General features: G+C 43.2%; 1 protein-coding gene across 2 annotated transcripts in view; it reads left to right on the top strand.

The window, feature by feature from the left end:
- GEMIN2 (gem nuclear organelle associated protein 2) overlaps window positions 1-18,144 on the top strand; it is a 273,847-nt gene that overhangs the window by 124,482 nt on the left and 131,221 nt on the right. For both annotated transcript variants that reach the window (XM_044271557.1, XM_044271558.1), the window contains exon 3: window positions 17,709-17,798. In XM_044271557.1, coding sequence (XP_044127492.1) covers window positions 17,709-17,798 — 90 coding nt within the window. The remainder of the gene's footprint in view (window positions 1-17,708; window positions 17,799-18,144) is intronic.

The following is an 18,144-nucleotide window of genomic DNA, read 5'->3' on the forward strand; positions in this document are numbered from 1 at the left end:
AAATCATGCGGATGTCTGAATGGAGCCTTACAGGGGGGGTGATCAATGACAGGGGGTGATCAGGGAGTGTATATGGGTGATCACCCGCCTGTCATTGATCACCCCCCTGTCATTGATCACCCCCCTGTAAGGCTCCATTCAGACATCCGCATGATTTTTTACGGATACATGGATACATGGATCGGATCCACAAAACGCATGCTGACGTCTGAATGGAGCCTTACAGGGGGGTTATCAATGACAGGGGGTGATCAGGGTAATCAGGGTGATCACCCCCCTGTCACTGATCACCCCCCCTGTAAGGCTCCATTCAGACATCCGCATGATTTTTTACGGATCCATGGATACTCGGATCGGATCCACAAAACGCATGCGGACGTCTGAATGGAGCCTTACAAGGGGGTTATCAATGACAGGGGGGTGATCAGGGAGTGTATATGGGTGATCACCCGCCTGTCATTGATCACCCCCGGTAAGGCTCCATTCAGACGTCCGCATGTGTTTTGCGGATCCGATCCATGGATCCGTAAAAATCATGCGGACGTCTGAATGGAGCCTTACAGGGAAGTGATCAATGACAGGGGGTGATCAGGGAGTGTATATGGGTGATCACCCGCCTGTCATTGATCACCCCCCTGTAAGGCTCCATTCAGACGTCCGTATGCTTTTTGCGGATCCGATCCATGTATCCGTGGATCCGTAAAAATCATACGGACGTCTGAACGGAGCCTGACAGGGGGGGTGATCAATGACAGGGGGGTGATCAGGGAGTTTATATGGGGTGATCAGGGGTTTATAAGGGGTTAATAAGTGACGGGGGGGGGGGGGGTGTAGTGTAGTGTTTGGTGCGACTGTACTGACCTACCTGAGTCCTCTGGTGGTCGATCCTAACAAAAGGGACCACCAGAGGACCAGGTAGGAGGTATATTAGACGCTGTTATGAAAACAGCGTCTAATATACCTGTTAGGGGTTAAAAAATTCGGATCTCCAGCCTGCCAGCGAGCGATCGCCGCTGGCATGCTGGAGAGCCACTCGCTTACCTTCCGTTCCTGTGAGCGCGCGCGCCTGTGTGCGCGCGTTCACAGGAAATCTCGGCTCACGCGAGATGACGCCAATCGGCGTTAGCGTAGCCTGGGAGCGCCGCAGAGATGACGCCTTTCGGCGTTAGAGTAGCGGTAAGTGGTTAAGAATAAATAAACTTTTGCCTCACCTGATAGGTGAAGAACAATCAGGCTTTGTTCCAGGGAGGGAGGGAAGGACCAATACGACTAAGCTACTCGCAGCGATACATCAAGCACATACAGAAGCTAATTCATTGGTTCTTCTCGGCGTAGACGCCGAGAAGGCCTTTGATTGAGTTGATTGGTGCTTTATGCACTCTACTCTCATAAATTTTGGCTTTCCAATGGCCTTCATAGAAGCGATTTTGTCGTCTCCCTTTGAGATAGCGAACAGCACCAGGTAGGGCTGTCCTCTCTCTCCCCCACTCTATTTGTGCTAGTAATGGAAACTTTGCTACAAAGAGTAAGGCAACACTCACGCATTAAGGGCTTTTCTACTCCTGAAGGGGAACTGAAAGTGCTGGCTTTTGCAGACGATCTACTGTTTCTACTACCTGATCCAGAGGTGGGGCTGCCCTGTCTGATTGATCTGTTTGAGGCTTATGGGGAGGTGTCAAGTTTCAAAGTGAATATCACGAAATCGGAGTTACTAAATATATCCCCCACCAAACAAAGTCTACAGAGAGTCAAGGGTGTCTCACTGTTTGTGTGGTCCCCTTCTTCCCTCAAATACTTAGTACATATCCCCTCGTCCATACATAAAGTATATGGCATGAACTTTCGTCCGCTCCTTACGGAAATCCCAAAAATCCTATCAAACTATGATATTCCTCTAATCTCATGGTTTGGTAGGAAAAATGTAATTCAAACATACATCCTTCCCAAGGTCTTGTATAAACTGCAAATGCTACAGATTGCTTTACCACAAGTCGTCTTTACCAAAATAAGATCACTCTTCTCGAGTTATCTATGGAAACAGAAGTGTCCTCGTTTATCACATGATCTTCTAGTTAGACCTTCGGGGAAAGGAGGTATAGGTTTGCCAGATATACAAACATTATTATATAAGGCGATTCAATTGAGAAGATGGATCAATTTGACTGGTTTTGCTGAACCGGAAAACATATCCCACTGGTCTGCAAGGGCTTACAAAGGAGACTTATTACGCGATATGTGGATTCCCTCTAAAGTGCGCAATAAGTATAACCCACTTGACTCTAACCTGCTTTTTAAAGGTGCTTCTAACACCTGGGCCTCACTCTCATCTTCTCTAGCTCCTAAAATCTCGCCATTATTGCCCTCCAGCCTAATACCTGTGGTCGTTGGTAGAGAATCTCTGACCTTTAAACCCATGTGGGACCAAGTAAACCTACTCCCGAGCGGAGGGATTCCCGGCTGTATGGAATTACAAGAATTGCTTCCAAACTTTACTCTCTCATTTTTGCATATTTCACACTTCAATAGGTGTTGTGCAGACTTCCTACAAGTCAGTTATCCCTTCAGAGAGCTTACTGATTTTGGATCAGATCCATCATCTACTGTCCCCAGGTTCGGGAGGCTCTCTAAAGTGTTATCGGTGATGAGAGAAGTGAAACACTTGAGTAGCCCTGGGTATATTTTGTCCTGGGAAAAATGTATATTGTTCTACAAATTTATATTGTTTATATGGCATATAGTTTCTATCGCCTACTCCTATTTGTAATGGTGGGATTTTTTTTTTAGGTTGCTCAGGGCTAGAATATTTTTTTTAAGGTACGAGTTGTTCTGTAAGTAAGAATAATTAGGCTTTTTTTTTTTTTTTTTTTTTATATTTGGTGCCAATGTTCAAAGTTCAAAGAGTAGTTCCTTTCCCTGGTAGAAGTTCTTGATTTAGGCAACAAGCATTCTGATTGCGAGTTCTGACGCTCCTTTTTTTGTTTCGGCCACGATTTGATTAGGGTATCCTTTTTCGCTGAACCGTGATGATAGGATCTTTTGTCGTTCAAAGTCTTTCGCTAGGGTACTATTTCGTCTGACTGTACGGGATATTACATTTCAATCTTTTTTGTAGTGGCTACTTCTAAAGTCAAGATAGCTGTTGCTATCTACTTTCTTAAAGAGAGTCTGTGTCAGGATTTCATTCCCCTGGGTAATTATTTCTAGATCAAGGTATTCTGTTCTAGTTTTATAGTAGGACCCTGTAAACGATACCCCCCCCCCCCCCTGTTTTAGATGTGCGATGAAGTCTTCTATGCTAGTGCTTTCCCATTTCCAGATAATGATCAAATCATTAATATACCTTTTGAAAAAGATAATGTTGTTCGTCCAGAAAGTGGTGTGATAAATGTGAGCTTCTTCAAACATACCCATAAAAAGGTTTGCAAAACGAGTGCCCCGTACCTGTCTGTAAATCTGGTTTTGAAATTGGAATGTGTTAGGCCTCTTCCACACAAGTGTGACCGATTTTAGGTACGGATGCATTCAGTGAAACTCGCACCGTTTTGCAAGCAAGTTCAGTCAGTTTTGTCTGCGATTGCGTTCAGTTTTTTCTGCACGGGTGCAATGCGTTTTGATGCGTTTTTCACACATGTTATAAAAAATAGGAAGGTTTACAAACAACATCTCTTAGCAACCATCAGTGAAAAATGCATTGCATCTGCACTTCCGGATGCAATGCATTTTTCACTGAAGCCCAATTCACTTCTATGGGGCCAGGGCTGTGTGAAAAAACGCAGAATATAGAACATGCTCGTTTTGCACGCAACGCAGAACTGTACATAGACCCATTGAAATGAATTGGTCAGGATTCGGTGTGGGTGCAATGTGTTCACATCACTCATTGCACCCGCGCGGAAAATTCGCTCATGTGAAAGGGGCCTTAGTATGAATTTGATGCTTTTGATAATGAACTCTTTCTGTTGTGTTGGCATTTGCGAATCTTTGGTGAAAAAAAATCGGACACATTTTATCCCTAGTTAATGTGAAATATTGGAGTATAGAGCTGATACACCTGGAGTCAGCCAATAGTACAAGTCTAACCATTTTATACCTTCTAGTTGAAAGAAAAAGGAAAAAGTCTGGTACCGTGTTAGCCAATAGAAAAATAGTTTTGTGCTCTCATTAAGAGAAACAAAATACGAGTATTGCAGGTTTGATACCTTTTTTAATGGCTAACAAAAATAGAAGTAATGATGTTACATAGCGAGCTTTCGAGACATCACCAGTCTCCATCAGGCGTACTACAAGAATATCTGAAGAAACGGCAATATATACAATAAGAACAGATGCATGGGGGGAAGGAATGGACATTTGAAAAAAAAAAAACAGAACATCATATTAAAGATCTTGAGAATGAGTCCTTAATTATCTTACAGATAAGGGGTGTGACAGTTTTATGGTCTCTAAATTGATGTTATCTCAGAGACCTGGTGCCCCGACTATGTCTTCAGAAGACTCTTTAGATCTTGTAGTGTCTCATAAATCCTGGGGACAAATTCAGTCCAGTATTCAAAGTGTCGAGCAGTGTTATAAATTTGTATTCCCAAATTCTTCTAGCTTTTTGGGATTTGAAGTTACCTTTTAATATGAGAACTTTCATGTGTTCTACATTGTGTCCTGGGCTACAGAAATGCTTAGCCACAGGAAAGTGTAGCTTCTTCTCTTTAATTGTGTGGCGGTGGGACCTCATCCTTGCATTGAGTCTCTGTCCTGTTTCTCCAACGTAGAGGCCTCTAACAGGACATTTAGTGCAGAGAATCAAATAAACAACATTAGATGTAGAACATGTGAATGTCCCAGGGATCCTATATTCCTGCTGTGTGTTGGGGATCCGGATCTTATCTGTTGTCATTATATGGGAACAGGTTTTGCATCTTCTTATATTACAGGGATGGGTTCCTTTTTCTGTGGTACATGGCCTTGAACTTGATCTGATCAGAATGTTCCTTAGATTTGGAGGTTGTCGGTAAGCTAGTAAGGGGGGGGTCTGGGAAGATTGTTTAGTCGTTCATCCTTACGTAGTACATGATGTAAATTTTTACCCCAAACATATTAACCACCTCTGCACCGCCTAACGCAGATCTGCGGTCCGGAGGTGGCAGCCCTGTGCTCAGCGACGCATATATGCGTCATCTCGCGAGACGCGAGATTTCCTGTGAGCGCGCGCTCACAGGAACGGAAGGTAGGAGAGTGGATCTCCAGCCTGCCAGCGGCGATCGCTCGCTGGCAGGCTGGAGATGTGATTTTTTTTTTTTTTTTTTTTTTTTTTAACCCCTAACAGGTATATTAGACGCTGTTTTGATAACAGCGTCTAATATACCTGCTACCTGGTCCTTTGGTGGTCCCTTTTGTTTGGATCGACCACCAGAGGACACAGGCAGCTCAGTAAAGTAGCACCAAACACCACTACACTACACTCCCCCCCCCCCCCCCCCCCCCGTCACTTATTAACCCTTTATGAACCCCTGATCACCCCATATAGACTCCCTGATCACCCCCCTGTCATTGCTCACCCCCCTGTAAGGCTCCATTCAGAGGTCCGTGTGATTTTTACGGATCCGCAAAACACATGCGGACGTCTGAATGGAGCCTTACAGGGGGGTGATCAATGACAGGCGGGTGATAACCCATATAGACTCCCTGATCACCTCCGTCATTGATCACCCCCCTGTAAGGCTCCATTCAGACGTCCGTATGATTTTTACGGATCCACTGATGCATGGATCGGATCCGCAAAACACATGCGGACGTCTGAATGGAGCCTTACAGGGGGGTGATCAATGACAAGGGGGTGATCACGCATATAGACTCCCTGATCACCCCCCTTCATTGATGCAATGAGTGATGTGAACACATTGTGAACACATTGCACCCACACCGATGTCCTTTTCAGATATTGTAAATGCTCATCCCTGTCTAATGGGCTGGAGCAGATACATGGCCTTGAACTTGATCTGATCAGAATGTTCCTTAGATTTGGAGGTTGTCGGTAAGCTAGTAAGGGGGGGCCCCTTACTAGCCCATTAGACAGGGATGAGCATTTACAATATCTGAAAAGGACATTTTTACACCAGGACATTTTATCATCCTGCTTCGATTTGAAGATCAGATCACAAGAGCCACCGAAGTCAACTTCTCCAATACAATGAAAAGAAACAGAACCAGCGCATACCTCTGGTTATGACCTACAATCCACAACTAGAGGTACTAAGAAACTGCCAAAAAATTACATCATGTACTACGTAAGGATTGAACGACTAAAAACAATCTTCCCAGACCCCCCGTCTGGGAAGATTGTTTTTAGTCGTTCAATCCTTACGTAGTACATGATGTAATTTTTTGGCAGTTTCTTAGTACCTCTAGTTGTGGGTTGTAGGTCATAACCAGAGGTATGCGCTGGTTCTGTTTCTTTTCATTGTATTGGAGAAGTTGACTTCGGTGGCTCTTGTGATCTGATCTTCAAATCGAAGCAGGATGATAAAATGTCCTGGTGTAAAAATGTCCTTTTCAGATATTGTAAATGCTCATCCCTGTCTAATGGGCTGGAGCAGATTCGGTTATATCTGACGGCTTGACTATAGATGGACTTTTTAACCACTTTAACCCCGCTAGCTAAAACCCCCTTAATGACCAGGCCACTTTTTACAATTCTGCACTACACTACTTTCACAGTTTATTGCTTGGTCATGCAACTTACCACCCAAATGAATTTTACCTCCTTTTCTTCTCACTAATAGAGCTTTAATTTGGTGGTATTTCATTGCTGCTGACATTTTTACTTTTTTTGTTATTAATTGAAATTTTTCACTTTCAGCTGTAAAATTTTGCAAAAAAAAAAACGACATCCATATATAAATTTTTCGCTAAATTTATTGTTCTACATGTCTTTGATTAAAAAAAAAAAAAATGTTTGGGCCAAAAAAATGGTTTGGGTAAAAGTTATAGCGTTTACAAACTATGGTACAAAAATGTGAATTTCCGCTTTTTGAAGCAGCTCTGACTTTCTGAGCACCTGTCATGTTTCCTGAGGTTCTACAATGCCCACACAGTAGAAACCCCCCACAAATGACCCCATTTCGGAAAGTAGACACCCTAAGGTATTCGCTGATGGACATAGTGAGTTCATAGAACTTTTTATTTTTTGTCACAAGTTAGCGGAAAATGATTGATTTATTTTATTTTATTTTTTTCTTACAAAGTCTCATATTCCACTAACTTGCGACAAAAAATAAAAAATTCTAGGAACTCGCCATGCCCCTCACGGAATACCTTGGGGTGTCTTCTTTCCAAAATGGGGTCACTTGTGGCGTAGTTATACTGCCCTGGCAATTTAGGGGCCCATATGTGTGAGAATTTTTTTTTATACAAAGTTGGCATTTGACCAAGATATTTATCTCACCCAGCATGGGTATATGTAAAATGACACCCCAAAACACATTCCCCAACTTCTCCTGAGTACGGCGATACCACATGTGTGACACTTTTTTGCAGCCAAAGTGGGCAAAGGGGCACATATTCCAAAGTGCACCTTTCAGATTTCGCAGGCTATTTTTTACACCTTTTGATTGCAGGGCAGTATAACTACGCCACAAGTGACCCCATTTTGGAAAGCAGACACCCCAAGGTATTCCGTGAGGGGCATGGCGAGTTCCTAGAATTTTTTATTTTTTGTCACAAGTTAGCGGAAAATTATATATTTTTTTGGTTTTTGTTTTTTCTCACAAAGTCTCACTTTCCGCTAACTTGGGACAAAAATTTCAATCTTTCATGGACTCAATATGCCCCTCAGCGAATACCTTGGGGTGTCTTCTTTCCAAAATGGGGTCAGTTGTGGGGAGTTTGTACTGCCCTGGCATTTGAGGGTCTCCTGCAATCATTACATGTATGGCCAGCATTAGGAGTTTCTGCTATTCTCCTTATATTGAGCATACAGGTAATGAGATTTTTTTTTTTTTTTTCCGTTCAGCCTCTGGGCTGAAAGAAAAAAAATGAATGGCACAGATTTCTTCATTCGCATTGATCAATGTGGATGAAAAAATCTCTGCCAAAAAAAAGAGGGGAAAGGGGTCTGCCAGGACATAGGAGCTCCGCCCAACATCCATACCCACTTAGCTCGTATGCCCTGGCAAACCAGATTTCTCCATTCACATCAATCGATGTGGATAAATAAATCATTGCCGGGATTTTTATTTTATTTATTTTTTTTATATACAAAGTGTTTGCCAAAGCATAGGAACGCCGCCTTCTCCTCAGCTCGTATGCCTTGGCAAACGTATCTTTTACTGCAGAGTAGAAATCTCATCTTGCAGCGCCGCATACACCGACTTGCGTGTAATCTGACAGCAGCGCAATGCTGCTGTCAGAATGCACATCAGTGCTGCAGCTAGTCGATCGGTTGGTCCACCTGGAAGGTAAAAAAAAGAAGAAAAAAACAGGCCGCAACGCAATAATTGTATTAACTTTGGAACAGAACATATAAACTTTAACTTTCTGAACTAAACATTAACCTTTTTGCTTACTGGTGTGTGTGTTTTTTTTTTTTTTTTTTTTTAACCTTTTATAGAACAAACCTCTCCTTCCCCATGGGTCAATGTGCAAAACGCAAATCGCCCAAAGATGTGGCGAAGTGCGTTATGCACTTTGTCCCAGGTGAAAGGAGACGTTTGCAGCAGCTGTATGTGAATGGTCCCTAATAGCCCTGTGTGCCTGTCCTGGTGAGATGTGATCCCTATGCTATGTGAACCTGTGTGTGGTACTTCCGGAAACACTCTCCAAAGCATAGGGCCGGGTTGTCAGGGCAGTCAGGACAGAAATAGCGGGTGTCACGCCTTATTCCACTCCTGCTACAGACACTACATCTTTTTCGGGGTGACGGTTGGGTTGAGGTACTGAGGTACCAGGAATGACATTGGGGAAATGTTGCTCGTGTAGACTGCTAACTACACTGGTGGATGGGGCCACGGAACCTCCTGGGTACAGGAGGTTCTCGATGATCTCTTCCTGAAATTTGAGGAAGGATCCAGTTCTCCCAGCCTTACTGTAGAGAAGAAAACTATTATACAGAGCCAATTGAATCAAATATACAGACACCTTCTTATACCAGCGTCTGGTTCTGCGGGAAACTAAATACGGAGACAACATCTGGTCATTGAAGTCCACGACTATAACCTTCACATGGGAGGGGTGGACTTCAGAAGGGCTTTTCAATGACACGGGTTGCTCGCTCAATTTGTTTTGTCGTGTCTGCGTGAATGGAGTAGAGCATGTAAACATCACGCTTGTCTCTCCATTTCACTGCAAGCAGTTCTTCGTTACACAATGCAGCCCTCTGCCCCCTTGCAAGACTGGTGGTAACGAGCCGTTGGGAGAAGCCCGCGCGACTAGTTCTAGAAACAAATACCTAAAGAGGGCCACACTTGTGTAGAAATTGTCCACATAAAGATGGTACCCCTTGCCGAATAAGGGTGACACCAAGTCCCAGTCTTCCCACTGCTCCCCAGGTAGTCAGGGCAACCGACCGGCTCCAGGGTCTGATCCCTCATAGATCCGAAATTTGTGGCTATAGCCTGTGGCCCTTTCACAGAGCTTATACAATTTGACCCCAGACCAGGCGCGCTTGCTTGGGATGTATTTGAAGCCAAGGCGCCCGGTAAAATGTATTACTGACTCGTCTACGCAGATGTTTTGCTCTGGGGTATACAAATCTGCAAATTTCTGGTTGAAATGGTCTATGAGGGGCCGAATTTTGTGGAGCCGGTCAAAAGCTGGGTGGCCTCTGGGACGGGAGGCGGTGTTGTCGCTAAAGTGCAGGAAACGCAGGATGGCCTCAAAACGTGCCCTGGACATAGCAGCAGAGAACATGGGCATGTGATGAATTGGGTTCGTGGACCAATACGACCGCAATTCATGCTTTTTAGTTAGACCCATGTTGAGGAGAAGGCCCAGAAAAATTTTAATTTCGGAAACTTGGACTGGTTTCCACTGGAAAGGCTGGGCATAATAGCTTCCCGGGTTGGCGGTTATAAATTGTGGGGCATACCTGTTTGTTTCGGCCATGACTATTTCTAAGCTCCGCAGTCAGGAACAGCTCAAAAAATCCCAGGGCCGAACCGATCTGAGCTGTCTCAACCCGAACTCCAGACTGGGCGGTGAAAGGGGGAACTACAGGTGCCGCTGAAGTTGGGGACTGCCAATCAGGGTTTGCCAGCACCTCAGGGATTCTAGGGGGTCTACGGGCCTGTCTTTGCGGTGGCTGCAACGGGGTCACTACTGCTCGTGCCACCGTACCAGCTTCAACTGCCCTTCTGGTGCTCGCCACTTCACCAGGTTGTACGGCAGTGCTGGTACTAGGTCCAGGGAGGGCTGCACTGCTGGTGTATGCCTCACCACGTAATCCGACAGCACCAGCCCCACTCTGCTGCCCTTGAAGCGGATCCTGCGCAACCTGTGGTCTAGCGACACGGGGCCGGGTACGCCTGGTGCTATCAGGGACCTCAGCCTCCTTGTCCGAACTTTGGGTCAGAGAGCCACTGCTTTCTACAGGTTCATATTCTGACCCGCTAGATTCATCAGATGAGGGTTCCCATTCCTCATCCGACTGGGTCAGAAGCCTGTAGGCCTCTTCAGAAGAATACCCCCTGTTTGACATTTGGGCAACTAAATTTAGGGGTATTCCCTGAGACTACCCAAGAAAAAAAAGCAGGCCTGTCTTACAAATGGGAGGCTAGCAAAGTACCGGAGGCCGCTGCTATTGATAAAAAATATCAAAACTGATTTTTTTTTATCGCCGCAGCGATCAAAATAAAAATATTTTTTGTCACTGCGGTGGGGCGGGTGTGGGCGACAGATCAGGCCTGATCGGGCAAACACTGCGTTTTGGGTGGGGGGCGAACTAAAGTGACACTAATACTATTATAGATCTGACCGTGATCAGTTTTGATCACTTCCAGATACTATAAAAGTACAAATGCTGATTAGCGATACGCTAATCAGTGACTGCGGTGCGGTGGGCTGGGCGCTAACCGATCCCTAAACTACCTAACCAAGGGGCCTAAACTATCCTAAAACCTAACGGTCAATACCAGTGAAAAGAAAAAAAGTGACAGTTTACACTGATCACTTTTTTCCTTTCACTAGTGATTGAAAGGTGTGATCAAAGGGTTAATTGGGATGCAGGGGGTGATCTGGGGCTAAAGTGTGGTGTTGGTGCTACTCACTGTGAATTCTGCTCCTCTGCTGGATCCAACTGACTAAAAGGACCTGCAGAGGAGCAGGGCAGCCATATAACAGATCATATTTACTAATATGATCTGTTATCTGACACTTGATTGATTTTTTTTTTTTTTTTAAATCATCAGCTTGCCAGCCGCAATCATTGGCTGGCAAGCTGATGACTCGAGCCCCCCTTGACGAAATGCCGGCCCGAACTGCGCATGCGCGGGACGGCAAAGCGCGCCATCTCGCGTCTCGCGAGATGACGCGTATATGCGTGATTCTGCGCGGCGCTGCCGCCTCCGGACCGCAGATCTGCATTAGGCGGTCCGGAGGCGGTTAAGGACTCATTCTCAAGATCTTTAATATGATCTTTTTTTTTTTTTTTTCAAATGTCCATTAGTTCCCCCATGCATCTGTTCTTATTGTGTATATATATTGCTGTTTCTTCAGATATTCTTGTAGTACGCCTGATGAAGAGACTGGTGATGTCTTCGAAAGCTCGCTATGTAACATCATTACTTCTATTTTTGTTAGCCATTAAAAGGTATCAAACCTGCAATTCTTGTATTTTGTTTCTCTTAATGAGAGCACGAAACTATTATACCTTCTAGTTACATTATATGGGAGCTAGAGTCTTTGATGTATGACTTTAAGTTAATTACGTATTTTTGTTTAAAAAAAACAAAACAATGTAATGGGAAAGATTTCTAGTAAGTGATAAAACCGCGGAAATGATTTATCTACCCAGGGGATGATCAAGACTCTTGAGTATTTTGAGAAGATGATAAAAGCTGGCAAGGAAGGATTCTGTAACCATAATGTATTCTCGATTCTATCATGTTGGGAAGGATAATCTATGAGAGCAATGTAATATTCGGTATCGAAAGGATCTTTAATGCTTCTTTAATGTAGTCTTCTTGTTCTATATAATAATGCCTCCCCCCTTGTCCGCATTCCGAATAATTATAATTCTGTTAGTTTGAAGTTTCTTTAAAGCTGATTTTTCATGTGGTCCAAGATTGTTTTGAAGCAGAATTTATATTTATTCGCTGGAATTCGTCTGATACGACTGCATAAAAAATTGGAAGTTGGCTTTAGTCTAGATGGCAGACCAGTGGGGGGAGATCTGGTTCTTTGTCATTTGACTGTGGCTTGTGTTTCTCTTTATTGAGTGTTCCTGGATTTTAAAGTGTCTTTATTGTTTAGTTTTCTAATAAATTTGCTTAGGCCCAAAAATAGATAAAATTAAGTTTATTTTGGATGTAGGGAAAAAAGATAAACTTCTTTCCTTGTAAGTTTTTATACGTGGATAAATTAAAGTGTAACTGCTGGTTCATTTTTTTATTCTCTAATGGTATAGTACATCCTGCTGTATAAGGGTACTTTCACACTTGAGGCAGAGTGATCCGGCAAGCAGTTCCTTTGCCAGAACTGCCTGCCGGATCTGTCAAAACGTATGCCAACTGATGGCATTTGTAAGACTGATCAGGATCCTGATCGGTCTTACAAATGCATTGAAATCCCGGATCATTTTTTCCGTTGTCATCCGGAAAAACGGATCCGGCACTTTTTTCCCCACATTTTTTTTCGGTCTGTGCATGCGCAGGGCTGATCCGGTATTTTGAGTGCTAATAAATTTCTATGGAAAAAAAATTCAGGCAAGTGTTCATTTTTTTTTTTTTGGTCCGGAGATAAAACCGTAGTATGCTGCGGTTTTATCTTTGTCCTGATCAGTCAAAAAGACTGAACTGTAAACATCCTGATGTATCCTGGACGGATTGCTCTCAATACAGAATGCATGAGGATAAAACTGATCAGTTATTTTCCGGTATAGAGCCCCTAGGACTGAACTGTATGCCAGAAAAGAAAAAAACGCTAGTGTGAAAGTACCCCAAGTGCTTTAAAATTTGATCATTTTCAGTTTTACCTGCTAATAACTCCCACAAATGCATGCTACTTTCCTATTCAGCAGCTCTTATCTCAGTGCGTTGCTATGTGCAGCCCGTTTTCTCAGTATTATAACAAGAGATGGAGTTGCTCAGCCTTGACAGCCTGGAGCTGTGCTGAGGCAGAAAGTGGAGGGGAGGGCTGCTTTAGATGGTGATATCTTCTCAATGGTAGCTAGAAATATGCACTTGGTCTAGTTTGAAAGCTCAGCCCATCTCTATCTAGTCCAAACAACGGAGGAGAAATCATTGTTAAAAATAGTGTGGAATAATCGTGGGTAAAATCTGCTTTTGCTTTCAGTTTTAGCTTCATTCACAGCATCCCGATTTTCTATCATTGATATCTTCCCCTGTATTGAACAGATTTATGTAATTCTGGTATTGTCTGAAAGCTGACAATCCAATACAAAGCCCATATTTACCAAACCAGAGATATAAGTAGCTAAAGTAGATCCACCCCCTGTCAGTCTGGAAGAAAATGAGGGACAGCTGGCTATTATGAGGTTAAAAGAAATGCTTACTGATTTAATGTAATTGCCGGGCTTTTCTCTGGTTGGCTTTATGTGAGGATACACACTGCTCTGGGTACTGTGGGAAGTTATATGCATTCTGATTTGATTGGTCCTGCTAGTTCATGTGAGGAGAGCAAGGGCTTATGGGAAGTGAGGGAAATACAGGATGGCCTCAAGGAAGGGCAAAGATCATCACAGGAAGAGCAGCAGAGGAAGTTGGTGAAATAGAGGCACAGAGAAATATGGTTGCTAAGGGCTGAATACAGACATCAGAAAGGTTAAATTAGCTGAAAAATGCAACTTCATGAATATCTTCCCTTCAGCATCACACATATGTTAGGATTTTCATTTTTGGTAGTGAAATGGCAGTTACACTTTTAAAGATACCTAGGGTTTGAAGAATTGAAGAATCTATTTCACAGAAAGTATTTACGGTTTTCTTTTTGTTCCTCCCCTCTTCTGTATTTTCTTTTTTTCATTGGTTTGTGTTCTAATGGTTGCAAGTAGTTGGTGATGGTTATCATGTTGGGGCTTTTCTTAATTGGGTATATTGCAGTTGGAGTGATCCAAGGAGGTAGGGGTAAAAAAGATAGGTATGTTGATGTACCCACTGTTGGAAACTGTTCTGAATTATAATTGGCTGTTTTATAATCTTCCAGATTAGTGATACCCAATCAATACTTTTCTCCCAGTATAGGCTCAGTACCGGGATTTGCCTTTTATCGATACTACTGCCAAAAAACAAAATATTAAGTATAAATCGCCCCTTTTCCCAATTTTACATACAAAATGTATAAACAATAAATAAATAAACCTATCACATATTGCCACGTCCGAAAAGTCCAAGCTATTAAAATGTAAAAAAAAAATCTTTTATGTGGTGAATGTTGTAACAGGGAAAAAAATTCCCCCCGCCTTTTTTATTTTTTTTTGTACGTGTTCAGCTTGAAGTTGCTCAGAAACTGTTGGTCTGGCTTTCAGGACTTGATGCGGGTCCGAAGGGAGAGTATGGTTAGGTGTTATCACAAGTGAATCTGCTTCAAGATCTGATGATCTAGATGGAACTGGAGAGGTTGGACTCTGGAGAGTTCGGGTAGATGGAGAACTGTCGGTGGTAGATTTAGTGGCGCACAGCCTGCCATAATATCTTCACTAAATAGAGTAGAGGGAGTATTCGTTGAATGAATCTGTTGTGCAGTAGTACTGGTAGCGTTGGCGTTGTCAGGAGAAAATAGTGGAGTGTGAAGTTCTAAGTTAGATGCTTCTTTTATGTTGTCTTTGGAATTTTGGAGTGTTTTGTTGTTGAGTAAGGCTACTTTCACACTAGCGTTCATGGGTCCGTTCGTGAGCTCCGTTTGAAGGAGCTCACGAGCTGACCCAAACGCTTCCGTCCAGCCCTGATGCAGTCTGAATGGATCCGGATCCGCTCAGACTGCATCAGTCTGGCGGCGTTCAGCCTCCGCTCCGCTCGCCTCCGCACGGACAGGCGGACAGCTGAACGCTGCTTGCAGCGTTCAGCTGTCCGCCTGGCCGTGCGGAGGCGAGCGGATCCGTTCAGACTTACAATGTAAGTCAATGGGAACGGATCCGCTTGAAGATGTCACCCTATGGCTCAATCTTCAAGCGGATCCGTCCCCCATTGACTTTACATTGAAAGTCTGAACGGATCCGCTCAGGCTGCTTTCACACTTAGAATTTTTTCTAAGTTATTAATGCAGACGGATCCGTACTGAACGGAGCCTCCGTCTGCATTAATATGATCGGATCCGTTCAGAACGGATCCGATCAAGCGCAAGTGTGTCATTCGTACGCTGGGTACGAGAGTGTGTGTAGATGTGCTGTGTTTATATTTCGGGTATTGAGACAATATTTAATATAATTAGGTCAGATTTTGCTACGATCTCTTGCTAGTTTGGCTTCTACGCCTGATGTTTTGGAACACTACGGGTGCACACCCGGTGACGGACTACTTATTTTCTACAAACTTTTGTGCCCATCTCTAGCACAACCATCCAACTAGGTTTGAAATCTAGAACATACTACCCTATGGTGCGCTTTTCTTTTGTATGATTTCTCAGCTACTGAATGCCCAACTATACATACGCTCACTTTTTTAGACCTGGCGTGAGCGAGGAAAAAGTCGCAGATTGCGGCGCAAATAAGGCTACTTTTACACTGCCGTTTCTGGGTCCACTCGTGAGATCAGTTTCAGGGCTCTCACAAGGGGCCCAAAACGGATCAGTTTAGCCCCAATGCATTCTGAACGGATAAGGATCCGTTCAGAATGCATCAGTTTGGCTCTGTTCCGCCTCCATTCCGCTCTGGAGGCGGACACCAAAACACTGCTGGCAGAGTTTTAATGTCTGCCTGACGATGCGGAGCCAAACTGATCCCTCTTGACTTGCAATGTAAGTCAATGGGGATAGATCCATTTTTACTGACACAATATGGTGCAATTAAAAAAACTGATACGTCCCACATTGACTTTCAGTGGGGTATATGACTGATCCGTTTTGACTTTGTTCATTATAATGCACACAGATCCGTTATAAAGCATTTGCATTATCGGTGCAGATCCATCTGTGCAGATACAAGACGAATCCGCACCAAACGCATATGTGAAAGTAGCCTAACTTTTGCGCCACAATCTATACCAAAAATATGCCTACTATAGGCATATTTTTGGATAGTAAATGACTCCCATATATAGATTTTTTTTTTCCCTTGGATTTTGCTCATAAAAAGGTTTTAAAGGTTTTAAATTGTTACAAAAAAATTTCATCGCTGCATCCCAAGACCCATAACTTTTTATTTTTATGGAGCAAAATGTGGGTTGACTTGTATTTTCCGTTGGTATAATTTTGTGGTACAAGACTTTTTGATTGCTTTTTATTATGTTTCTTTTTTTTTTTGGTGGCGGCTATGCAAAAACCATTTTAGTGTTCACTGTACGGAATAATTTACATATTTTGTACTTCGGATTGGTATTGACACAGCAATACCAAACGTGTGGAGAACATTTTATTTTTGTAATGGAAAATGTGTATTTTTATTGGAATCTTTATTTATTTTTATTTTTTTAACCATTTATTAGTCCCACAACTATAACAGTTGATCTTTTGATCGCTTCTAAAATACAATATGCTGTTCCTATAGTGCATTTTATTTTTAATTTCAGTGCTATACTGACACTGACCAGCAGGCTGTGCCAAAGAGGTGCGACCTGCTGGAAAATTCTAGATTTAGGCCTCAGGCCTGAACTATGTCTCAGCCTGCCTTTGCTGACATCAGCACCCCACGATCTCATTTGCGGGGCGCTGATGGGACACAGTCTGCTCCCTCTGTAACTGCTTACATGCGGCAGGCCCCATTACCTGCCGCATGTAAGAGGTTAAACAGTCGGGATTGGCGCTCCTGCTGGTTTGGGCTGTTTAGAGCAGGAGCACTGTTCTCAACTGTACAGGAGACCACTGGACCGCTGTGAAAAGACGGCAACCTAAGGCACCTTTGTGGCTGCCGTAAAAAGGCATTTGGGTGTTTACCAAGGGGTTTACCAGGTCCACATTTACAGTCGTGGCTGCACCTGAATTCTGGCATAACATACACACAAAAATTTGCACTTGATTTGCACACATTTACCGAGAATGTGAGCCAAAAAGAAAAATCCACTGTGCCTCGCCCACCAAGGGAGTGTGGCTTCATGGAAAAGGGGACAAGGCTTAAAAACCACCATTATGAACTAATGTTTTGGAATGAAATTCTGTGGCGGAGTAAGTCAACTAATGGGTGATATAAACAGTCTAACGGAGCACTAGATTTATCATCAAGCTTCAATCACTATGATAAATCTGATTGTTATAAATTTATATTGTCTACAAAAATATGCCCCATAGTTTATACAAAGTTTTACTGCACAAAACAGTTTGTGTTGGCCCGATAGAAGGTTCAGACTATATTTGCCTTTTTTCTAAATGTACACCTTTTGCTTTTGTCTCAGCTGTCTGGATGCCAGCCTGCTCCTGAAGGATATTCACCAAGTCTTCTATGGCAGCGACAGCAGGTAGCTCAATTTTCAGCTGTACGTCAGGTAAGCAAATGCCAAAGGCAATATGGAAGAAGTACTTTGTATCCCTGTGAAGGTTCTTATTTTTTCAGGTCATGGTACAGTCCTGATCAAAAGTTTAAGACCACTTGAAAAATGGCAAAAAAAATCATATTTAGCATGGCTGGATCTTAACAAGGTTCCAAGTAGAGCTTCAACATGCAACAAGAAGAAATGGGAGTGAGACAAAACATTGTTTGAGCATTCAATTTAATGAAAACGAATAAACTGAAACCGGCAGTTTAGGACCACATGCCTTTAAAAGGCCAAATCTGTGCAAAGATGTGGATTCATTGTCATTTTCTGTCAGGCAGTCACACGTTGTGATCCC

Source organism: Bufo gargarizans, chromosome 11, assembly GCF_014858855.1.
Source record: "Bufo gargarizans isolate SCDJY-AF-19 chromosome 11, ASM1485885v1, whole genome shotgun sequence".
NCBI classification, from domain to species: Eukaryota; Metazoa; Chordata; class Amphibia; order Anura; family Bufonidae; genus Bufo; species Bufo gargarizans.